Here is a 25,912-nt window from a genome sequence, read left to right as displayed (position 1 = left end):
GGTAATATATCAGTTTCTAAGTCTTTCATAAAAGTTAAGAACTAGTAGCGTTTGCCTAGTCCCACTTCTCCACAGTCAGTCACCCCCAAAACTGAGCTCATTCAGTCACTGGATTTAGGTTGTGTAAGCAGCTGGGGCTGACTAGGGCTCTATCTAGCTCTTTCTCCTGAGCAACAGCTGCTTCTGGATGAGAAGCAGTAATCGCACTTGAAGGGGCCGAGAATCCAAGGGCACTTAAATTGCACCTCACCATACAAACCAGTTTCCAAAGGAGAGCAAAAAGAGCTCAGGTGTAAACAATTAAAGCATAAAGTCTCTGCTCTGAAGCCAGCACATTCACGAAAGGCAGTTCATTTTGATCATTTACAGGGACAAGGTGAAGTATAAATTTAATTAAAAATAACTTCTCTTTGGACTCATGAATATTAAATATTCAGACTGTTTCCATTTTTACAAGTCAACTAGGGCCACAAAATTGACTTCACTGGAAAAATCATAATATTATTCAAACAAATAAATGTGTTTCTGAGAAAAAACATCATGTACTTGGAAAGCTCGATATTTCCCTAGGGAAATGCATGGCTCCAGAACTGGCCCAGTCAAAAGTGTCTTTATCCCAGTGGCTCACAACACAGAAGGCCCATAACACCAATATTCCTTGGTAGAAATATCAGGGTATTATTTCTTGATATTTTTGTTGGACACACAATCTAACAGAAACACAGGATAGAAATAGCAGGTTCTAAGAAGATATTACTATTTTTCCAAAGACCCTGCTTCTGAGGGTGAGGGTGCTAAAACACTTTCAGAAAACACAACACCATAAAATCAAACAAAACCTCACTAGGATGCTTTTATAACATTGATATGAAAGGCAGAAATATCCATACACTTGACCTTGATAGTCAATTTATTGAGTGAGGCTACATTTGGGGAATCAGTGCATTAAGAGGTCATGTCCAGTCTACTTGAATTTCAAAAAAATCATTTATTAATTCAGTCACATTTAGTAAAGCCTTTACTAATTGGTACATATATATTCTTTATCTCAAAATATCTGAGAGTTTCCTTGTTGTAGCACTGAAAAGAACATGAACACATTGAAAAGGCATAAAGAACGGAAATGTGCCCCATCTTTTCATGACGACTAGCAATACTGAGTGTGTAAACTTCTTCATTAGGTGGCGGCTGTCAGACCCCAGCGAATGGTTCCAGACCTTTCTGATCATCAACGTGTGATGAATCCATGGACTTCAGATCAATAACCTGAATTGGCAGATTAAAACATGAGGTCAGGTGATCTGAGAAGGGTCCCACCATTCCGTTCCCCTGCTGTGTGATGCTATGAAAGCAAAATAGGTAACGCTGCGCCTTGCTTCTTCCAATGCATTTAGCCAGATACATATGGGCAGCAAGAGCACAGCGATGTAAAAACAGAGCAGAAAAAAGTAACTTGAACAGAATGTGGCATTTTCCCTTGGTTTTGCTAACGGCCCACATACAACATGCTTTTAAAAAGCCACCCTAGAACATTTTCTCTTCATCATTTTCAAGCAGCTTAAATGGACATTTAGAATGTATAGCACTGGGCATGTATTCCATCTGGGAAAAATGGAAAAGAGATTTAGCACGATGGGCTGCATTTCTATAATTGTTGTTAGGACAAAGTTGATGTGTACTTGATCTCTTGTCTTTTGGTCATATTTTAAGGTCATCGTACCTTTTCAGCTCTGCAGTAGCACTACATGTTGCTTTTTGTAAGGAAAATAATTTTGAACATAATCAGTACACTTTATATTTAATTATAAATATCGATTCATTTTAAATGCCTTGAGGATTTGAAGACTTGAAAGACACATATAAGAGGAATTCTCTCATTCTCTTTATATTGTGAAAACTATTTTTATGGACTCTAAAGCCAGTAACACTTCGCTTTATTAAACACCAGTCCCCTGCCTCCTGGATGTTAATTTTATTGGGGCTGTCCTCTGAATATTCTTCCAATTCGAGCTATTCCTGCACAGCCCATGCACACTCATAGAAACTCTGCACCACCGTTCAGAACTTCCCCGTGCAGACATGTGTCCACAGCCAGCCAACGCCGCTCCGTGCCTTGATAAATATTGGCCTATTATAACCATTCTTAACAAAGTTTATTTCCAAACACATTTTTGTAACAATCTTCAAGATAACACCGAAAAACTGCACAAGAGTCATCTTGACTGGGTGAAGCGGGGAAAAAATGCCGACCAATTATAGCATTGCTTTGTTTACTCCTCCAGCAAGTCTGAAGTATTGGGGCTCTGAACCCTGTTGTTCTGTCTCAAGTATATGGTCCTGGATGTTATGTTTAGGTATTATGTTTTTATCATTTCTCAACTCTAAAGACACAGGAGGGAAATTCTCTCTCTAGCTTGTACAGCCAGAGGACTCCAATGCTTCCTTGCTAACCACAATTTAGTACTGCACACCTGCACACATCATACTGTATAATATATGTCGACAGTCTATGGAGAATTTATCTCAATTTACATACAGCTCTCCAAATCCTCTGGTGAGCCTGATGTGAAATCTGAGACAGGCCAAATCTCCCCAACAGGATCTTCTTTTCCTCCAGGGGGTTCACCTCCGAAGGCAATACAGATCCTTGGACAGCGCGGTGGGGCTCGAGATTCCGGGAGAGGAGTGGCTGCGGGGCTTGTTTCGCTGAAGATTTACAATGTAGTTCTTGCAGGCGGCTCAGCAACCCCCTCTGTGGCCGTGGGTGTCTGCTGTGACAGAGCGGGGAAAAGCTCTCTAATCTCCCGTGCCTGCCTCTGCCTTTCAGCCGCTCCCCTCTCCTGCCTTCCCTGCCGCCCAGCGCTCTCGCCTCCTTTGCCTTTCTAGGGGAGGGGGGGATGTTCGGGTGGGGTGGGGGTGGGGTAATAGGTGTTCAGTCCCTGAAGGCAGCTAGAGTAGCTTTGGCAATATAGACCCGAGCCTGTGTGCGCGCGCGCGCACACACACACACACACACACACACGCACACACACTCACTCACTCCAGCTCTCCCCACGGGGATACCAAGCCAGCCCGAAGCTCCAGCTACCTGCAGGGGGTGGCCCGGCCGGGCGCTCAGCGCTTACTTGCCATCTGCGGAGGGCAGAGCCACATCCAAACCAGGGAGGGCGGTTGGCTGTCCGGTTGGCAAGCTGGAGACGTTGGCCGCCACCGCGGCTTAAAGTGTCCAGGGTGGCGAAGAAGGAGTCTCCAGGGCAGATTCCCGGAAGGGCTCCGAAGCTCCCGGACTTCCTCCGGCGGCGGCGCTCCAGTCGGTCCCTCCTGGCCATCCTCTCGGGCCCTTCTGCGGGGTGCTGGTCTGGGGCGCCCCGGGGCCGCCGCCGCCGCCGCCAGCGCAGCCCACCCGGAGGAGCACTGAACGCCCCGGCGACACCGGAGTGGGGGGCGAAAGCGGGAGCCCTAACTTCCCCCCCGCGGGACCCTCGCTCGGCGTCCGCCTCGCAGTGGCTCGCAGCCCGGGGCCGGCGGACGGGCTCCCGCGGAGAGCGCGGCGCAGGGGAGGGCCCGGCGGGAGCGGCGGCCGCGCAGGGGGCGCCCGGACCCCGCCCAGGAAGTAGCGCGCCGGCGGCCGGCGGCGGCGCCTTCCAAGTTGGGCGCGTCCGCGAGCCCGCCCCGGGCGGCCCGGCCCGGGGGGGGAGGCGGGGCTCCCGGGGGCAGTCGGGGCGGCCCGCGCCCCGGGCCGGCGCCCGTCCTGCGAGAGCGCGGGCCGGAGGCTCCCGGCTGCCAGGCGGCGTCGCGCCGCGGGCCCGCGTGCGCTGCCGGATGCCCGCGCCGGAGGGGGCTCGGGGCGCCCGCCCGCGGGGGGTGCTGGGGAGGGCGGCGGAGGAGGCGGAGGAGGCGGCGTGATGGCCCTGGACGGCGAGCGGGGGGAGCAGGAGGAGGAGAAGGAAAAGAAGAAGAAAAAGAAGAGGAGGAAGAAGAAGAGGGCAGAGGAGGGGGCCGCGGAGAGCCGCTCACCCTCGCAGGCCACCATGGGGGAGGCCGCCGCCGCCGCGCCCCGGCCGGGCGGCAGGGGGCCCTCGGACCCGTGGGCGGACTCGGTGGGCGTGCGACCCCGCACCACGGAGCGCCACATCACGGTGCACAAACGGCTCGTGCTGGCCTTCGCCGTGTCCCTCGTGGCGCTGCTCGCCGTCACCATGCTCGCCGTGCTGCTCAGCTTGCGGTTCGACGAGTGCGGCGCGCCCGGCGCCGACGGCGGCCCCGCGGGCTCCCCCGCGCGTGACCGCAACGCCAGCCTCCCGGGAGCCGCCCCGCGCAACCACCCCGCGGGCGAGGGCTCGGCGCCGTCCGAAGCGGCCGGCCAGGCGACGCCGGCGACCCCGTCCGCCAGGCCACCATCGGAGGAGGAGTGCGAGCCGCGGCGCCCCTGGACCCAGTTGCGCTTGTCGGGCCACCTCAAGCCGCTGCACTACAATCTGATGCTCACCGCCTTCATGGAGAACTTCACCTTCGCCGGCGAGGTGAACGTGGAGATAGCGTGCCGGAACGCCACCCGCTACGTCGTGCTGCACGCCTCCCGGGTGGCCGTCGAGAAGGTGCAGGTGGCCGAGGACCGCGTGGCTGGGGCCGTGCCCGTGGCCGGCTTTTTCCTCTACCCACAGACCCAGGTCTTGGTGGTGGTGCTGAACCGGACCTTGGACGCCCAGAGGAATTACAACCTGAAGATCATCTACAATGCCCTCATTGAAAACGAGCTCCTGGGCTTCTTCCACAGCTCCTATGTGCTCCACGGGGAGAGAAGGTAGGGAGGGGCGGGGCCCCGCGGCGCGGGACCCTCAGGACCCTCTGGGCTGCCTGCCACCCACCCCCCAGACTCGGTCCCATTCCCTCTGGGAAGCAAGGGGTGGCGGCGTAAAGTCACCAGCCCAAACCCTCTACTCCCCAAAGCCCAAAGCCCGTCCCCAAAGCCCGTCTGCTCCGCAAACTCACTCACTCACTCAGTGCCAAACAGGGAATTCCGCCCCCCTTGCATAGTTGGGACCTTCTCCTGGGGTAAGCTTGCTGGGCCTTAGAATAGATTCCCACTCCCAGTGCTGCTGCTTTTCTAAGGGGTATGTGTAATTTGAGCGATGCCAGATTGACAGTAAAAGGCTAACAAGTTATCCTCTAAAGAAAATGACTGAGCGCTTAAGGCCAACATAGCAGAGCCTCTCCGTTAAGGTATTGGCAAATTCCTCTTACCAGGTCCACCCTGTCTGACTCTTCGTCCCCTGGCAAACGCTTGGCAGAAGATGGGCTTTGGCTGCGTAAAGTTTTCTAAAAGTAGAACGTCAAGTTCACAGCCCTGCCTAGTACAGCTCAAGGCCGGAGAGGCTGGAGGGGTGGTTGGCATGGTACACGCTGCCAAGAGTGCCCCGCCGCCGGGAGCTGCAGTTTGAGGATCAAGGCATGGTCATTCCAGTGGCTTTTCCTAGAGTTATTGCCCCTGGAGATGTCTCTAGTGGTGAAGGGGGAGAAAACACGGCTAGTTAGTCTTCAAAGCCGAGTGCCTTTGATGCCTTTTAGATTGGTCAGTATTCTACTTATTAGTGCCTTAAAAAACTTTCCTTCACTTGTTTAGAGTTTGTGCTTAAGAATCCAACAGAACAGGTGCGAATTGCACCAGTTCCTCCAAAACTTTATGGTTTGGTGAAGTTGTTTAATTTAGCTAAGCCAATATTTCTGAACCTGATGACCTCTATCTAAGTTCTATCAACCCCACAGCAGCCCTGTAGGATAGGAGCTGATATCCCGAGTTTGACAGATGGGAAAAGGGGAGCATCGGGAAGTCAGGTATCTTGACTGTGATTACATGATGAACCGACAAAGCAGGGATTTGAGTTCAGGCAGCAAGGCTTGGTAGAGCCCATATATATCCCCTGACTTGGGAATAATAACAATAATAAATCCATAATGATACCATACTCTCACAGTATTGCATCAGGTGCCCATGACTCATTCACTTCCAGAGACTCAAGTCTGACTCACAGAGACCCTGCAGGACAGAGTAGACGGAGTAGAACTGCTCCTGTGAGTTCATGAGTTCATGAGACTGTAACTGTGTACCAGAGTAGAAAGCCCTGTCTGTCTGTCTCCTCAGAGCACTGATTCGAACCGTTGACCTAGTGTTTAGCAGACCAATGAGTGAGTACCATGCCACCAGGGCTCCTAGGTGCCTATGAGTAAATGTGTTAAACAACACTCGACCACGTGCGGGGAATATAATCTACCATAAATAAGTGTCTGGTAGTACGAGGTTCTTAGGTATATTTTAATGAAAGAATAAGATTCTTGCTCTTCCCCTGACTCATTGCGTTTAAAGCAAATGATTACTTAAATGACTAGAACAGGTGAGAGTTAAAAAATAACAAAGTAGTAGAAACATAACAAACTTAAAAATGCAAACAACTTGATTAAAGGTGTGCTGGAAATGACTGATGGGAGATCCCCAGTGATTCTCACAACGGCAAAAACGAAGGCTCAGCAGTCCAGCGCACTTGGGATCCCCAGGCTTGTCAGTGAAGAGCTGAGTTTGAACTCTGGTTTTCTGATCCCTAGACCTGAGCTTATGGTGCCTGGAAACTCTCAAGAGAAACTGCTAGTCTCTCAGAGACGGGAACTTCACCAAAGTTCTGTTTTATGAGGTCACGTTATATAAATAAAATACCGAAATGCCTCAATAGTTGCATGATAGTTAAGGTCTCCCATAAATTAGTCACTTGATAAATCGTAGCATTAGGTATGGATAATTTAAACCCCTTTCCATCATTTTCCCATATATTATAAAGAATATAGATTAACCATTAAAAACCCCACTATCATCAAATATGGGGAAAGGCATAGAAGGTATATCTTCATATGCTGAGAAAAAAGCTTATTATATCAAAATATCAATACTGTAAATTGCACATCACTACTGATAAATCTTGCTGCGGTAAAATAAATACCTCCAACTAATGCTGGTTTTTGAGCCATGCCAAAATATATTTGGTGGAACTGAGTTTGTTTTGGTCAGTGCTTTCAAATTAACAGGACTCCTAAAAAGACCAGATGTTTCTGCTTGACCCATAACTGATTTCTTATACCCCTGGTACATATTTGCATTTCAATGCACTCCTTCAGTTCTCCCTACAGATGTAAAGGGCTCAGTTGAAAGTTTAACCTAGTGCCCATGCAGCTAAACTCTCCTCTTGCCCCCCCCTCCCCCCCCCCCCCCCCCGGAACTACAGGATTCTGTGTTCCTAAGAGTTCTGTTCCTTTTTCTTTAAGGCCATGTTAATTTGATCATGTATTGGATGTTTATGCTAGAGTTGATAAGACAATGAAAATGTAGTAAATTATTATAAAAAAATCATACCAGCGTTCCAGATATTAACTCTTGTTGTTGTTGTTGCTGTTACTATGGCTACTTAGACTAATAGCAGGAACTCAGTCAAAGTTGGACTTTTGTTAGTAATAATTTTATCACCTAAATGCAGTGTAAATAACATTTAAAAACCCCATTCTCCAAAAGGACACAGGGGCAAGCTCTGGGAAACCTGGTTTAAAATAAATATGGTTGCAAAGGAAATTAATGCCATTATCAAAGTATAGTGGCCTAGTCTATGTGACCGTAGTTACTGTTCTAAGTGCAGTGGATACTGGCCATACCTACTCCCAGCCCACTGCCATCGAGTAGGTTTTGGCTCGCAGTGACCCTATGGGACAGAACAGAACCGCCCGAGAGGTTTCCAAAGCTGAACTCTTCACAGAAGCAGACTGCCACGTCTTTTATTTCCACGGGGCAGTTGGTGGGTTCGAACCACTGACGTCTCGCTTTGCAGCAGAGCAGTTTAAGCAGTGGACCATCAGGGATTTTATTTTGGATATAGAGGAACATGTTCTTCTTTTGCATCTATAATCATTTTATAGAAATCTTTAGATGCTTTTTGATGTTCTTATGGCCATTTCAAGGCTATACAGGTTAGATCATTTCGTGAAAGGAAATCCAAGACACCTCGTTTTCTCTCTGTCTTCAAAATTTGGTGTTTGATTTGATTTGAGTCACTTAGCACGTGGGGCAGGTACCGGAGGTGCTTTCTTCGGGCATGCTCCCTTGCAGCGGTGGTTCTCACCTTCCGACAGTTCCTCATCTGGTGGTGACCCCCCAACCATAACAATATTTTCGTTGCTACTTCATAATCATAGTTTGCTACCGTTATGAATTGGGCGACCCCTGTGAAAGGTTCCTTTGACCCCCACAGGTTGAGAACCACTGCTATAAAGTATCTTAAAATTGTTCTCAGTCCCACTCATCTGTACTTGTTGCTAAAGGTTTAAAATCAGACACACCAATTATTTAGATGTGACTTTTTATGAGTTAAGAATCTAAGTAATTAGTAAACATTTGAAAATTTGACTTCATAATTTTTATGTAGAAAAATAAAATAGCACACTATCAGAGAGTATCAAAGGTCAATTGGAAAAAACTTTTAGTTTGTATAATCTAAAAATGCCAAGATCAGTAAAACGGAAAACAAAATTGCCATAGGGAGTTCTTATTTAATACTGTGGAAATCTGATTTCAAAACCAGTCTCGCTTCTTCTGTCACCCTTTGAAAATTCAATCTGTTTTCTTTCTCCTGCCTTTCTTTTTTTATTACTGGAAACAGATAGGAATGACATTTATCAACCCTTACCAGCTGGAAGGAGTGAAAGTTTAGCTTCAGAATCTTGAGTGGGGGATAGTCATGTGAAATCCAGGTGGCCATTACAGAGCCGAAGATGAAACTCCTTCCTTTGGGATGAGAGCGATGAAGTTGAGTAGTGTCTTTGTCAACCCCAGCTGAATGACAGCAGCGCCTCAAGGTGGCACGTTTGAGACATCAGCCATATCCTCAGTACCTGCTTATTAAGCTACCTACTCCCTCCCTCCCCCCCCCCCACCAGGCACTGCCCTGAGTAATCGGAAAGATAAAAAGCAGTCCAAGGTCCCACTGGTACAGAGATCGGACATGCAGCCTTCAGATAGACTTCAAGCCTGCAGACACGATTTGTTTACCTAACCCCCAAACAGCTTAATGTTATTTTTCTGATTAGCTGTAAAAGTTTAGAAATTGAGGGATTACATAGAAAAGTATTTATTTCTGGCCTTTTGGAAAATTGGAAAATCTTGTACCACTGGGCTTACATTCTAGCTTGGCAGTATTTGTCTTCATTTATTACTTCAACAGTTATTTATTGAATGTCCTTTGTGAGAGTCAGGCAGTTTCATAGGCTCTAGGGTCTAGAAATAAAGTGAACAAAATCACATTGTCAGGAAGCTTTTATACTTCTTAAGTTTGTGATTGACCCATTTACAAGTGACATTTGCTTCCATGTGTAACTTAATCTAGACCACTTCTGCATCTTTGTACCTAGTCTACTTCACCTTTTTCAATCAAGTGGCTATTTGGATTTTCAACCCTTGCTTGGGCCATAATTCACCAGGGAGGCCAATAATAAGGACCAGGAAAAAGAGGAATATGAATAAGAAAATCAACAAGTTCACTAATTGTGAATTAATGACAGTAGCATTCACTAACTGTCAAGTGTAACCTGTAGAGAATAAGTTTCTTGTACATAATGAGTCCAAGAGAGTTTAGAAGAGGGAGAAATTTCTGTGAGTTAGAGTCTAGAGATCTACTTTATAAAAGAAACATGATTTGGTATTCACTTAAATAATATTATAAAGAAAAGTCATAGAAATGGGGAGGTCTGTGGGAGAAAGTATAGTATTCTTGTTATAAATAGATCTGAGAATTTAGATTTCGTTTCTCTGTGTAACATGGGTTAATTACTTAACCTCTCTTTAATTCACATTTTTAAAACTAGAAATACAAATTCTTCATTTACATTGTTTTCCTGGTTACTATTGTGATAAAACAAACCATCCCAAAGCTTAGTGGCAGATAGAAACCACTTTGCTATACTGAAGCTCTCCTTTAATGGATCAGGAATTTTGGACAGGAAAGAGGCAGGCTAGCCTGCACTCTATGATGAGAGGTGACTCCGTGTAGGTTCTTTTGTTGTGTCTGTGGGATTGGTGCTGGCACGCTCGTGGAACTCACCTGCTGCTCATTGTGGGTACTCTCTTTGGAACGCAGTGTGGCCTGGCCTTCTAACTCACGTGGTGATCTCCGAATGGCTGGTTTTCTTACACGGTACTTCAGGGCTCTGTAGGGGAGTTCTTACATGGTACTTCAGGCCTGTGTTCTTACATGGTACTTCAGGGCTCCGAAGGGGGGTGTTCTGAAAGAACTAGGTGGAGACTGTGGCCTTTACCGGCATCCTTACGGGTTGCTCAGTATCACATACATAATATCTCCTAATTATAAGTGGGTCATTAAGGATGGCCCTGATTCATTAGAAGAGAAAGTGTACCTCACCTCTTGATAGGAAAAGGGTCAACAGCTTATGGAAGTGTTTTAAATGTATATTATTTGCTCTCTGGTCCTAAAGAATTTTATCCACCCCTGTACGAATTTCCGCTGACCCTTCAGAGAGAGCGAACCACCAATAGGCCTCCTCCTATTACAACTCAAGCTCAAGCTTGAGGTCCAGGATCTTACCCTGCCCAGCTGCCACTCGGGGTTTGTCTCTTATGTGTACTTCCTCTACTCTGAAGACCATCAAGTCAGAAGACAAGTTGTTTCCCCCTGCACATCCAGTGTGCAGTAATAAAACAGGCATACGGTGATTACAGCAGCCATTTTCATGAAAATACGGAGAAAATAGGAGGATACAGACGTCACTGGCCGATGGCAGTTCTCCAATTCAGTTGAGCCCCTGCCGCCAATTCCTTTATTATGGCTCTTTTCGACTCCTTGAGAGTTGTTCTCCCTGATACGTGACCTTCCTTGCTGGGGCCTTTATATTTCATTCTAAATCTTCCTTTCTCTACATTTAAAAGGCAGTTTGCTCAATTCATTGACATCGGCTTTATTCTTCAGTTGTATAACCAGTCTCACTATTTTTTTCATAATCACTCCACCACTATTTATATAAACTTACTGCTCCTTAAGTTTCTTGCCTGATCTTTCTGGATGCTGTTGTTGATTCGATCCAAATGCCTGAGAGCAGTGCTCAAGGCACACATTGCTAATTAAGCTGAACTTGTAACAAGGGGTAATAGAGAGCTCATGGTCTCCTCTGTTGAGGAGAGTTTCTTGAATTAATTAATAAGCCTCATGTGATTGATTGCAATTTAATTTACATTTGGACCATAATTTCCCCTTTAGATGTTTTCTTCTTTTATTAAAATTCCACTGTGTTGTATGTTGGAATGAATCAAACTGTTACTTATCCGCAAAAGATGAGCTGTGAGCAGGACATATAAATGTCAGCAGGAGAGACTGCCACATTTCTATTAATCCAAACTGTGGCATTTTGAAAGATAGAGCATAGGTTTATGATTGACTTACACATCATGAAAGAATATGAGTATATAATTCAGGTACTAAAACTTTGATCATTGTAAAACATTCAGTTGATTCTCCAAAAAAGTTGTTTACCATTTGATGATTTGTCAGTAAACTCAGGAAAACTTATGCAGACAACAACCAGTAGATTGTGGTTGGTGTTGAATAACCTTCTCAGTTTGTTTCAGTGCAGGGTTGGGAAGCAAGGCTTCTGTTTTATTGTTTCGCTTCTATTGCTGGGAATTCAAGCAGTTGTAATTCTTTTAAAAATGGTGGGTTTTTTATGTATCAACTGGTATCCACTCGATTAGACAAAATTACATGCACAAATCTCTTTGAGATGAGCCTTTCTTTACCTTCGGGGTCTGTAGAACAAGACCCTTATAATTCTTACCTATCCTATTATTTAAAAGACAAGGCTTGGAAGAGGCTTAATCGAAAGACTCCAACAGCCTGTTGTCACGTTGAAAAGGCCCGTTAGGGTCTTAATAAAGTCATACTCTAGCATTATCTTTAGATCAAGCTTTTCTTTTTTATTTGTTTGTTTGGGAATTAAATTCAATGCAGTATCTATTACAAAAGAGTCTTGCTTTTGAAGAGGAAAATGTGAATTTGCCAACTTAAAAAAAATTATTAAGTACTTTCATTGGGGCTCTTACAGCTCTTATCACAATCCATCCATCCATCCATTGTGTCAAGCACATTTGTACATATGTTGCCATCATCATTTTCAAAGCATTTTCTTTCTACTTGAGCCTTTGATATCAGCTCCTCATTTTTTTCCCGCCCTCCCTCCCTCATGAACCCTTGATAAATTATAGTTTATTATTTTCATATATTACATAGTCCTCTGTCTCCCTTCACCCACTTTTCTGTTGGTTGTCCTCCTGGGATGGGATTGTATGTTGATTCTTGTGATCAATTCCCTTTTCTCCCCTACACACCCCGTATTCAACTGGTATCTCTAGTCTCATTATTGGTTCTGAGGGGTTTACCTGCCCTGGATTCCCTGTGTTATGGGCTCTTATCTGTAGCAGTGTATATGTTCTGGTCTAGTCAGATTTGTAAGGTAGAATTGAAGTCATGATAGTGGAGGGGAGGAAGCATTAAAGGCTCACAAGGAAGAGATGAGCCCGCCAGGGTGCAGTACAGCACCGATGAAACCTACAACTTTCTTCTAGTTCTTTAATGCTTCTCTCCCCGCTCACCCAACTAGATCATGTTTTCTAACCCTTTGATTTGAATATTTTTTTTCGGAGGCTGCTTTTACTTTAAGGATCTTAAGCCCTCTGTAGTCTGGGAAGGAAACACAATTTTAATTTAAAACCTAGAAAGTCCTGCTCGTTTATGGTTTAGCTACATTTTACTTGAAAACTGTAGAGATTGTTCTTAACGTGTGTGTGTGTGTGTGTGTGTGTGTGTGTGTGTTTCATGGCTAGTGAGTGATAAGCCAGGTCCAGACAGGCTCTCTGCTATCGAGGTGATGAAGACCCATAGCAGCTGCGGACAGGGTGGAACTGGCCCCGTGAGCTTCTGAGACCGTAACGCTTCAGAAGAGCAGAAAGCTCCACGTGTCTCCTGCAGAGTGCTTAGTGGTTTTGACTGCTCACTTTGTGATTAGCACCCCAGTGGGTCACCGCTACACTACCAGAGCTGCTGACGATCAGCCAGGTAGCACTGTCAGTACTCTTTCTGGAAGCTCCTTGGCTAGAAAAGAAGAGTGGAATGGGTTTCTTCTCCTTTCGCATACTGCAGACAACTGTAGAGCTAAACTTTCTGTGACCACACAAAAAGTTTGTCTTTTATTATGTTTCTACCCACATTTATCGTATTAGCCTCGAAGCCCTCATCAACAGTTTCCACTCATAGTCTTCTTATGTCTGAAGCTACGGCCATGTTTTAATTAAAAGCCCTTGTTACAGCAATGCTCCATGGATACAAATTTGCTTTGGCTGATTCTGCTGTAGAGCAAACCACTTGACAATATAATATACTTTTTATGGCACACACAGGTTCTTTGTGTGAGGGACTCAGATCGTTTTTGGAACGGAGCAATTTATCTCTGCTACATGATGTCTGGGGCCTTAGCTGGGAAGTGTCAGTGTTGGGATATCAAGATAATCTATAGCTGGAGGGCCCGATGCCATTAGGACTTCACCTGGGGCTGGCAGCCGAGGGGTTTACATGTGGCCTCTCTCCGTCACTTGAGCGTCTTTGAAGCATGGGGATCACATGGTATTCACATGGTAGTTGGTCTTCTTAGCTATTGATTTCATTTTCCAAAGACACAAGTATAAAGAGATTTACATCATTTGTTCCTTGCATTATAAAATAGTTATGGAGAATTGCATTTGTCACTATATTTTTCTCTCTTGTTAGGAAGGTATTACCATTTCTAATGCAGCCATGTGTCAGTATTACTTTATTAATTTCAAGCTTAGGGTGACTCATGATCAATGGATGAGGCATAAACTCCATCTCTCAGTGAGAATAGAGTCAAAGAAGTTGTATAAATTTTCTCAAACTACCAAAAGTTTTTCTAAATATTAGAAGAGATTACATAAATAAAGGGAGTCCTGGTGGCTCAGTGTTTAAGTCTTGGTTGCTAACTAACCCATCAACTCCTTCTGTCAATATTTACAGCCTTTGAAACCTATGGAGTAATGCTACAGGGTCGCTGTGAGTCTGAATCGACTTGACAAAAATGAATTTATTTCAGTTTTATGGATATGAAATCGGAAGCACAGCATTTGGCACATAATACACTGATGATTATAAATCAATCTGTTCAGAAATTCTTTAATGAATTTGTGATATATACATTTAAGAGTTTAGATGTAAACTAGATTATAGAGGATCTTGATACCAGACCACTCGAGTATTTGTTTTATTCACTGAATAATTTAAAGCTACATAGAAAGCTAATACAAACTCATTGCTTTGAGTTGATTCCAACTGAGAGCAACCTTGTAAGACAGACTGTCTTAGGATTTCCAATGCTGTCATTTTTTTAAGTGTAAGAGAGAGCTTTATATCAAGACGTAATTATATTTCCAGCTAACATCCCAGCCTAGTACAGATCAAGTCCATAAATCTGATTCTACACCATAAGTCGAATACTAGTCCATAAATACCCCTTCAGAGTCGTGCAGCCACATGCAGTGAGGCAGAATGGAGGAAGATCACGGGCCGGTGGGGGTGGGTGCAGTCTTGTAGGTCAATAGTGGTAGACACATTCTGGGCTCTGGCTGCCATCAGCATGACTTGAAGTGGCTTGTCAACAGGAAGATGAAACGGAGAGTGTGTATGGCCTGCCTTCAAGGAGAAAGAGACAGGAAGAGGCTGGCCTCACAGAGCCATTTATCTCGGTCCTCCATTCAAGCTGTGACCTCATTAATACACTAAACTCCAGGTTCCTACAAGAACCATGTGGACACAAGAAAACCTAACTATCACAGTCCTCAACTTGGCACATATATACCATTCTTTAGTCAAATATAATTTTTTTAAAAAGGACAATAGTAAAATCATATTTGTGCTTAAAAGGAAAAAACTAAAATTCAAAAAATTCAAAATATTCCAGGCTTTTTAAACATAATATTCTATACACTCATAGAAACAAAACTATTCTATGCGTAATAATTGCAGTATGTGAATATCTACATCATAATCCTATCAAAATATTCTTTTCAAAAAAAGTTTCCTATCAAAATATTCTTATGAACATATTCCCATACCCATGGAAGTTTGTAAGCCAGCCATGTCATTACTTTGTCCTCCCTTTTTGGGTATCCAATTTCTATACTTCCCTCTTAGATCAACCCAGTGCTCTCAGGAGACCAGTGTGTTCTTTGGTGTGAAAACTCTGCGTTCCAGTTGGGAGCTAGTGAGTCTGCATCCACGAGCGAAGTCAAACCAGGACAGGCTGTTGCTGTAAGTGTCCTGGGCATTGACTGCCACACCTTTCTCCCGTGGAGCAGGTGGTGGCTTCCAATGGCAACCTGTTGGCCAGCTGCTAAGCACTTAACTGCCGTGCCACTGGGGTACCTTCAAAGCTGCATGTGTTTATTTATACTCTTGATAATCTGGTGCAGCTTTTATGGCACGAGGAGAGTTCACATAGGTAAGACTAAGTATTATCACTACTAAAGTCATTATAACTTAAAATGCATAGAACAAAGTGGATATGGAAGGGATTTTAAAGGAGGAATTGATAGGATTTGGATAGGGAAATAAAAAGTTGAGAAAGCAAAGATTGGCTTTAAAATTTAAAGTAATTACCAACACCAAATTTGCTGCCAGTGAGTCAGTTCTGACTATAGAAACCTTCTGTGGAGTTTCATAGGTTTTATAAATCTTTACAGGAACATACAGCCTCACCTTTGTCCTTCTGAGCAGCTGGTGGGTTTGAATTGCTGACTTTGAGGTTAGGAGCGTAATGCTTACCCAACAGCACACCAGGCCTCCTGTTTAAAGCAAAACCACTTTTTTTTTTTTCCTATCAGCATTTGTTGTGCATTTTGAACCAACTATTCACAGGCAATGTGGGTTTTCATTCTTCCTGGCCAATCCATTGGGCACATAAAGCACACTACCCAAATAACCCATTTGTTGCATTGTAACTTATTATACAGAATTTTATTAGTCACATTTTTTATTAGTAGCTAACAAAACTCCATCAAAGCTAAAGAAAAAGAGAATTTATTTTAGAAAGTGATTGAAGTCCACATCAAGGATGAACTTAGTGCTCGGGGCGCTGTGGGAACTTATGATTCCTATTTCAGCATGTGTTAGTTTCCTAGGCCATTGCAGCAAGTGGTCATTAAACTGAGTGGCCTAAAATAATAGGAATTTGCTTTCTCACCGTTCTGGAGACTAGAAGTTTGAAATTACACTTTCCCCAGGTTATACCCCTTCAAAGACTCTAGGGAAAGTCTGTGTTTTTTTGGGGGGGCAGGGGGGGGGCTCTTCTAGTTTTTTTCCCTTCCAATAGTCCTTGTCCTTCCACCGATTCATAAAGATACATTACTCCAGTCTGCCTTCAAGTTCTGGGTGTGTGTCTCTGTTTCTCTTCGCTTCTCCTTTTTCAAGGACACCATTCATTTAGAATGGATTATGACCCACTTCGTTGTGATCTGAATAATTGCAAGGAGCCCTGGTGGCTTAGTGGCTACACATTGGGTTGTCAACCACATGGTCAGCAGTTCGAGCCACCAGCTGTTGCTTGAGAGCACGACGTGCCTTCCTGCTGCGGTCAAGAGGTAAAGTATTAAAACTGCAAAGGGGGCAGCTCTACCCTGCCCCATTGGGCACCATCAGTCAGAATTGATTGGATGGCGGTGGATTTTTAACTAATTACATCTGCAAAGACCCTGTTTCTAAGTAAGGTCACATTCACAGATACTGAGGAAAAGACTTGATGATCGCTTTCTGGGGACATACTTTAGCTCACAGAATAGGCCCTTCTAAATGCTGTTTCTGGTTCATTTTCTCTCTCTTACGGTGGCATTCTTCCTCTGTTCCTCGATGCAGACAGTGAACTATGACTGCCCATATTTTCAGGCTTTACATATTGCTGTGCATACTCCAAGAGAGGAAGTGACCTTTATAAAGTCCCCAATTAATAACAAGAGTATTGATTGCCTGTGTTTGAACTACTGATCATCCATGGTTGCTAGGTCTGGAAAGTACACACGTGAAGGGAGATTTTCAGAACATGATATCTTTTCCTGCATCCTTGCAAACGGGAGTGGGTGTTTCAAGAAATACATTTCTAAAGAAGGACTTCAGGAAGAAAACGCAAGTCCTAAAGCTTGCATTTTACATATTTTCACTTTGGATTGACTACAACAGAAACCATAAACCAAATATGCAGTGGTAGTGTGTATACAATACACCCCCTGGAAAGTGTACACTTGCACATTCACACACGAATGTAAGGCACATTTCTTTTTTATGTTTATATATATACATATATATGCACACATTTTAATCATTTTATTGGGGGCTCATACAACTCTTCACAATCCATGCATCCATCCATTGTGTCAAGCACATTTTTATATTTGTTGCCATCATCATTCTCAAAACATTTGCTGTCTGCTTGAGCCCTTGGTATCAGCTCATTATTTGTTTCCCTCCCTCTCCACTCCCTCCTACCTCACGAACCCTTGATAATTTGTAAATTATTATTATTTTGTCTTATCTTACACTGTCCGACGTCTCCCTTTATCCACGTTTCTGTTGTCCATCCCCCAGGGAGGAGGTTGCGTGTGATATGTTTATATTTTTAAATGATCTGTAAGGCACATTCTGATGGCCAGTTTTAGTGAAGAAATAATGTGTACATTTTTAAAAATTGAGTTATTCTGTGTTATTTCCCATTGGAAGCAGAACTTAGGTCTTATTTTAATAAGAGAAATAGGTTAGTATATGGTTAGACTTATTTTTCAGTTGTCATAGAAAAAAAATCTATGTTTGATAACAAAAGTCTCTCTGTCATTAGCCTTTCTGTTTTGATTATATTGCACATGTAACAATGACCGCAGAGAGAAAAAGAAAGCAAACAGTAAGAAATGTGTTAGCTTGCAGCCTGTCTTGGAATGTAAGCAGAGACTTCCTGACAAACCCAGAAAGAGTTAGTCATCTTCCGAGATCCTCTTAAAGTACGTGGAGCATGCATTTTTCCACAGATGTACAGCTGTCCATCGGCTGTTTGGCTGGCCTCTTTGGAGCGCCAAAGTCTGCACACTTTGAGGCAGGCTCCTTTGTTTACCCAGGTTTGTAGGTTCGGTTGTTCGTAGTGTATAAAAAATGGTAGGTACTTAGGGAGAGTCCACTTGGTGTTTGAATGGGGGAGTTCCTTTCAGAGAGGTCCGAATTTCAGGAGCTTCTAACTGTTTGGGGTAGTTAATATGTAGGACAGATACTTTCATTATTATTGCCTCTAAGGAATTTTCCAGGAAGATGTAGGTGAAATGAGATTCCAGAGAGAATACTGAGGAGACTGTCAAATGGAAAAATGGAACCAGCAAAGTCTAGACACTGAAGACGTCACTATCAAGAAGCATAAATCATCTTTGTTTTCTTTTTAGGAAAGGACTCTGTGTGGTCCTGTGGGGTGGGTCACTACCTTGCTGCCAACTATAAGGCTGGTAGTTCAAACCCACCAGCTGCTCTGCAGGAGAAACACGAGGGTACTGCTATCTAAAGATTTCCAGTCTCAGAAACTATGCAGGGTTGCTGTCTGTCAGAGCTCACCAGATGGCAATACGTTTGGGTTTGGTTCTTTTTGAGCATCGTCTCTAAGAATTGTTGACAGGCTGGTCATGCCAAATAGGCACTGAGCTGGCAGGCAGAGATCTGTGAGGTGGGTGCCTGCCTTGGGTCATCATCAGTAACTTGCCTCGGATGTGCGGGAGATGTGCCGAGTCAGGGTTAGCGCTCCAAGTGAGATCAGCATTGCTATCAACAGGTGAGATGACAAGGCCAGGGTTACTGGGTCCAGGAATTAGAGAATATAAAAAGAACACACATACTATGAAAACCTCAGTATATTTCACGGATGTGGTGAGAAAAGGACAGGTTCTGTGATGGATAGAATGTCTAATGGAGAAATGGTTCCAGCTATTGCTGACTCTGTCTTCCAGCCACCATTTCGCTGTCTGTCTGTCATTCTGTGGTGGCTTGTGTATGGCTGTGATGTGGAAGCTGTGCCACTGACATCTCAGATACCAGCAGGGTAACTCGGCGTGAACAAGTTTCAGGAGAGGATCCAGACTGAGAATGGACTCTGAAGGACTAGTCTGTCGTCCACTTCAGAGCGATTAGCCTCTGGAAAGACTATGGATAGCAGAAAACATTGTCAGTTACTAAAAACCCAAGTAACAGAAGCAAATCAAAAGCAAAAGATTATGCTGGAAGATAAGCCCCTCACATTGGAAGTAAAACTATTACTTGTGAAGAACTGCCTTCTCAGAGTAGAGGGGACCATCAGGCCTGGATGAAGTAAAGCCTGCAGGCCCTTCGTTTTCTGATGGGGCATTTCACTCAAAACAGGAAGAAGGTGTTGCGAATGTAAATGAGTACTTGGAACGTGGTTTGTACAAAGAATGCATCTAGGAAAATTGGAAGTCATTAAAAGTGAAAAGCACAAAAGATTGATATTCTAGGCACTGTTCAGCTGAAATAGTCTGATATTGGCTGTTTTGAATCAGAAAATTATGTATTTTATTTCCCACCAGCAAAATCGAAAGGAAAGGAAGGCATTGCTTTCATCATCCAAAGGAACATCAAGATATAGCGTGCAGTGCAGTGCTGTCTGTGATAGGACTCTATCGATCCACATTCACACAAATCCCACCAATACCACTATTTTTCAAATTTATGCACCAACCTCAAAAGGTAGTGATGAATAAATTAAAGAATGCAATCCAGATGCAATGGCAATTAATGGTAATTAGAATGGAAAAGTTGGAAAGAGAGGAAGGATTAGTAGTTGGAAAATATAGTCTTGGTGATAGAACTAAACTGGAGATCGCATGATAGAATTTTGCAAGACTTGTTAATAGAAAATAACTTCTTTTCAACACACAAAAGGTTGAAGACATGTAGACTTCTCTAGATGAAATACACAGAAATCAAGTTGACTACATCTGTGGATAGATGTGGAAAGAGACAATGGCAAAGTTGATTGACTATCAGCAGCTAAACCAGGCCAGAGGCTGATTGTGGAACAGACCATCAATTGCTCATATTTAAGTTTAGGTTGAAGCAGAAGAAAATTGAAAGAAGTCCCCCCAAGTCAAAGTATGACCTTGAGTATATTGCAGCTGAATTTTGAGAATATCCCAACAGATTTGACGCTGTGCCCCCTTAATTGCAGAAGACCAGATGAGCAGTGGAATGGCATCAAGAAAAATCTATAAAGAAACAAAACGTCATTAAAAATCTAAGAAGGAAAAAAAAATCAAAGTGGATGTCTGGAGAGACATACAAATTTGCTCTATTTGTAGAGTAACTAAAGCAAATGGAAGAAATGAAGAAGTATAATAACTAAATAGAATTTTTCAGGAGACAACTTGAGAAGAAAATATAAAATATGAAATCCGAAAAGAAAGACACCCTCAGCATATCTTAGACTGAAATAACTAAAGAAAAATTCAAGCCTCAACTTGTCATATTGAAAGATTCCATTGACAAAATACAGAACGTTACAGGAAGCATCAAAAGAAGATGGAAATAATATGCAGAATCCTTTACCAAAAATAACTCGTCAATAGTGAATCATGTCAAGAGGTGGTATATAAGCAAGAACCAGTGGTACTGAAGGAAGAAGTTTAAGCTACACAGAAAGCACTGAAAGACTTCAGGAATTGATGGAGTACCAATTGGAATGTTTCAACAAGCTGATGAAGAACAGGAAGCACTTAGTCCTTTATGCTGAGAATTTTGGAAGACAGCTTCTTGGCAAACTAACTGGAATCAATCCATCTTTCTACCCATTCTTAAGAACTGAGACCCAACAGAATGTGAAAATTATACAGCAATAAAATTGATATCACCTACATGTGAAATTTTGTTGAAGATCATTCAACAGTGTTGCAGCAGGACATTGACAGAGAGTTCCAGAAATTCCAGGAATTCCATAAGTTCTGTCTGGAATTCTGTCAGGAATTCTGGAAATTCTGTCAAGAGGATTTAGCGCCAGGGTTATCATTGCTGATGTCAATGGATCTTGCCTGAAATCAGAAAACACCACAAAGATGTTTACTTGTGTTTTGTTGACTGTGCAAAAGTGTTTGGCTGTGTGGATCATAGCACATGGGACCACGAACAGGGGCACACTGCATGCTTTGACATCAAGAAAGTTGTGCCCCAAGGTTGTATCCTCCCATCGTACCTTTACAGTCTGCATGCCAAGGAGAAGAACGGAGACGCTGAGGAAGAATGCGGTATCACCATTGGAGGAAGGCTTGTTAGCGACTTGTGACTTGCAGATGACACACACCTTGCTGGCTGAAAGGGAGGGGAACCTGAAGCACTTGCTGATGAAGATCATGGATTGTCCCCTTCAGTCTGGATCACAACTCGATGTAAAGACAACCGAAACCCTCCCACTGGAGCAATAGGCAACATCCTGATAAGTAGAGGAAAGATCGAATTGTCAAGGATTTCATGTTGGTCGACTCCGCAATCGATGTTTATGGAAGCAGCCAGCAGAAATGCATTGTGGTCAGTAACTCTGCTGCACGAGACCTCTTTAAATTGGTGAAAAGCAAAGATGTTACTCTGGTGACGAAGGTGCTCCAGAACCAAGCATTGGGATTTTTAATCGACTTCTATGCATGTGAAAATTGGACATTGAAAAAGGAAAACTGAAGAAGAATCTGTGCATTTGAATTGTGGTGTTGTCAAGGAATATTTAAAATACCATGAGCTTCCAAAGGAACAGATAGATTTGTTTTGGAAGAATTACAGCCAGAATGCCCCTTAGAGGCAAGGACGGAGAGAAGTCCCATACTTTGGACGTGCTGTCAGGAGAGCTCAGTTCTTGGAAAGGTGCCCCATGCTTGTTTGAGTGGAGGGGCAGGTGGACGGACACAGTGGCTGCAACAGTAGGTGTAGACACACGAGCAACTGTGAGGTCGGCACAGGACTGGGCAGTGTTGTTTTGTTGTACGCACGGTCACGATGGATCAAGACTGATTGGAACATCAGTGTAAACAGTAACGTGACTTCAAAAGTATCCCTTATCCTTGAAGGGGTAGGAAAATGTATTCATGCATAGCATAGTTAAAATGATTTAGATAATGGGAGAGCTGTATTTATAAGACATTTTCAGATAGCAGTCACGGGTCACCTAATGCTTAACAACTCATCTTTCTGAGAGAAATACCCAGCACACTCTTGTGCCTATTTGCAAGTTTTATTAACCCAGAAATAGAGAGAGAGGAGATGCAGATTTTCAACCTTGGGGATTCACAAGACATACAGAGCCAGTTGTCTAGAGGACAAGATTTCTAGTACAACATATTAGTGTTGTAGAAATAATTAGTCCTAATGTCAAGAACGATAAAGAGGGAAGCCAACCTTCAGTGGGAGCCTATAGGGACATAAGTGAAAAATGGATTGGGTGGGATTGAAGAATATAAGTCAACATGAGACTAAACTGTAGTTTCATGAAATAGAGAGATGAAGTGGATAAGGTAGGAAGATTGTTATAGAGAGTTTTCTAGGTAAGGTAAGCAGATTTCTAAGTAAGCTGGAGGGATTTTAAGTTCTACTGCAAATTGGGTGAATTGGGGCAATGAAGATAAGAGTTCTGGAGTGTACATGGAGAGGTCAGATTAGAACAGACAGTATTATTGAGAAGGGATTGATAAGAAATCTGTAAGCTAGACTTCAGCTCCTTGAAGAAATGCACGGCCAGGGGGCTGGCGCAGAAAGGATTTGTGAATGCCGTGAACTCCATCCAATAAGAGAGAAGGTTTTCCATGAAGTAGAAGAGGAATAGCATAAAGCAGCAATTGAGGGAGCTGGGAATGTGCCCACCCCTGTCTGTCTCTGAGGGTAGGTGAACAAGCTGTTTTCAGTGGGCACAGAAAGGAAGAGGAGTCAGAGGATGAGAACTGTCGGAATGGTAGACTAGAGGGACATATTTGCAGAACAGGGGAGGAGTAAGCAGGCAACATTTCGTTAATGGAGGCGCTGACACAAGCATCAAGCCCCAAGGTTTCCATCGGGATATCGGTGTAATGGAGTGTGCCTCCGCAAATCGCCATCCCCTGGTGGCGGGCCTCGGCTGATGGTGGCTTCAGTGATGAACGATAATGGGTTTTGTTATATAATCCACAATTTATCAACAGCCTTAAGGCTTAGAAGCATATATATTGAGGAGCAGAATAGAAACTAAGGGAAAGAGCTTGAATTGAAAATCAAACGTACAAAACAGAAGAGTTCAATTAGTGTAGAGCATTCATGTTTATGGTGTGTTTAGATATGATAACGCGATAACGCGTGTGCTAGATTGTATAGCGCACAACCAGGTTATTCTCCTTCCTTGTACAAACTGGGAAATGATCCTTGGGGTCTTCCAGCAGGATTTCAGGTGTTTACAGAGGGGACCATCAGTTCCCTTGTCTTCTAGTGTAGTCTCGGCATATCTAGACTAAAGAATAGTTTGTGTCCTCCCTCTCACTCACTGCCATCCAGTTGAGTCCAACTCCTAGCGACTCTTTGGGACAGAGTCAGATAGCTCCTGTGGGTTTCTGAGACTGTAAATCTTCATGGGAGTAGAAAGCTGCATTATTCTCCTCGCTTAAATCCTGTTTTAAAAAAAGAGTCTTGGTTGCCCACTGTTAGGTACTCGGCTACATACTAACATGGTCAGCAATTTGAACCCACCAATTACTCTGGGGTGGAAAATGTGCCCCTCTGCTTCTTTTTTTGTATTTTATTTTATTTTATTAAAAAACATTTTATTAGGGGCTCATACAACTCTTCTCACAATCCATACATATACATACATCAATTGTATAAAACACATCTGTACATTCTTTGCCCTAATCATTTTCTTTTTTAATTTTTTTAAAATTTTAACAATTTATTAGGGGCTCATACAATTCTTATCACAGTTCATGCATATACATACATCAATTTTATAAAGCACATCTGTACAGTCCCTGCCCTAATCATTTTTTTCTCCTCTTTTCTCTTTTTACATTTTATTAGGGACCCATACAACTCTTATCACCATCCATACATATACATACATCAATTGTATAAAGCACATCCATACATTCCCTGCCCCAATCATTCTCAAAGCATTTGCTCTCCACTTAAGCCCCTTGCATCAGGTCCTCTTTTTTTTTTCCCCTCCCTCATGTGCCCTTGGTAATTTATACCTCGTTATTTTGTCATATCTTGCCCTATCCGGGCAGCGCGACTGTGTCTTGTTGGGTACATGCTGGCTAGATCAGGAAATAATGATTTAATGGCAATCGCGTGCTCATCTAAATGTGAGGGGTACCAAAGCTGGAACGGCGCTGGGCAGAGGGCAGCTCGTGTAGTCTGCATTGTTCCTGCTAGGAGAGCATGGAGCAACTCGCTCTGAGCGAGTTTACCCAGTGGTGTCCCCTGGGAAGGCTCTCTTTGGTTACAGGGAATTTTTTCTTAAAAGCAATTTAGCTCAAACCTCGGATTTTTTTTTTTTTGTGACGGTTGATTTAAGAGAACAGTGTACGGCTGTGAAATTTTGTTTCCTGCTTGGGAAAAATGACACAGAAGCTGTTCTGATGTTGAGCACAGCTCATAAGGACAGTGTTATGGGAAATACTCAAGTGTATGAGTTGTTTTCTCATTTCAAAAAAAAGATGAAATGTCAGTTGATGACAAACCTCATTCTGGATGTCTGTCAACTTCCTGAATGGATGAAAATGTTGACTGCTAGTGCATTGGGAGTTCATTTCACCAGATCAGACTGTTAATCAAGCTTTCTATTTAGAGGTCTGAAAAGATTGCATAGCAGGGTGCAACAGAAAAGGCCTGATTTGTGGCAGAAGGGGACCGGTTTTGCCACCATGCCAATGCTCCTACTTACAGAGCTATCTCAATGTGCCAGTTTTGGGCAACAAAACAGCATGTCTGTCTTGTCTCGTGCCCCTTATTCACCGGGCCTCACTCTGTGCAACTCCTTTTTCTTTCTGCAAATGAAGAGGGACATGAAAGGACAGCAATTTGCTGATGTAGGAAGGTGAAGAAGATAATCAAGGAGGTGCTGTCAGCCATCCAAACAGATGAGCTTGAAAAATGTTTCCAAGAATGGAATTGCAGATTTGGCCAATGTATTAAGTGTAATGGAGAATACTTAGAATGTGATAAGGTTGTTTTGTAAAAAAATTAAATACCTAGCTTTGAAAACAAAATTCACTTTTTCAGAGTACCTCCTCATAGACTTGATTTTCTTTCCTTTGCAGTTGCGTTTATTTTCCTAATTTCAGATTTATTTTTCTTCTTTTTTACCTTTAAGTTCTTTAAGATTTTCGCTTTAAAGGATTGTTTGGCCACGTCTTTTTTCATCCCTGCCTGGGATGGGTGGACTGTGGAGCTCAGCAAGACATGCAGTTGCCAGGAGTTGGTCTCCACTTCACGGCAGCGGGTTGAGACAGGTAGAGAGAAGGGTGTGAGGAGAGATGAGGTTGATTATTTCTGCACGGTCGGGATTGCAAAGGGATTTGTAGGTCATATAAGGAGTTTGGATTTTATCTTTAAGCAGAGAGGAACCATTAAAAGGCTGTGCCGAGAGGCATTCAGATCATATCTGGAGCTTTCTGGAGAAGCACAGGAATAATAGACAATGTCTTATCACCTTTGCCCACATACTTGCAATAGTTCATTTTCTCCATTCTTACTGACCAGTATCTGTTTTCCTA

At 43.5% G+C, this 25,912-nt stretch overlaps 1 protein-coding gene across 1 annotated transcript in view; it reads left to right on the top strand.

The window, feature by feature from the left end:
* The first annotated feature begins 3,905 nt into the window (after positions 1-3,905).
* LOC142451692 (thyrotropin-releasing hormone-degrading ectoenzyme-like) overlaps positions 3,906-25,912 on the top strand; it is a 96,754-nt gene continuing 74,747 nt past the window's right edge. Inside the window, exon 1 of the mRNA XM_075553394.1 lies at positions 3,906-4,804. Within this exon, the coding sequence (XP_075409509.1) occupies positions 3,906-4,804 (899 nt within the window). The remainder of the gene's footprint in view (positions 4,805-25,912) is intronic.

This window comes from Tenrec ecaudatus, chromosome 6 (assembly GCF_050624435.1).
Source record: "Tenrec ecaudatus isolate mTenEca1 chromosome 6, mTenEca1.hap1, whole genome shotgun sequence".
In the NCBI taxonomy this organism is placed as follows: domain Eukaryota; kingdom Metazoa; phylum Chordata; class Mammalia; order Afrosoricida; family Tenrecidae; genus Tenrec; species Tenrec ecaudatus.
This window is presented reverse-complemented; position numbering and strand designations above follow the sequence as displayed.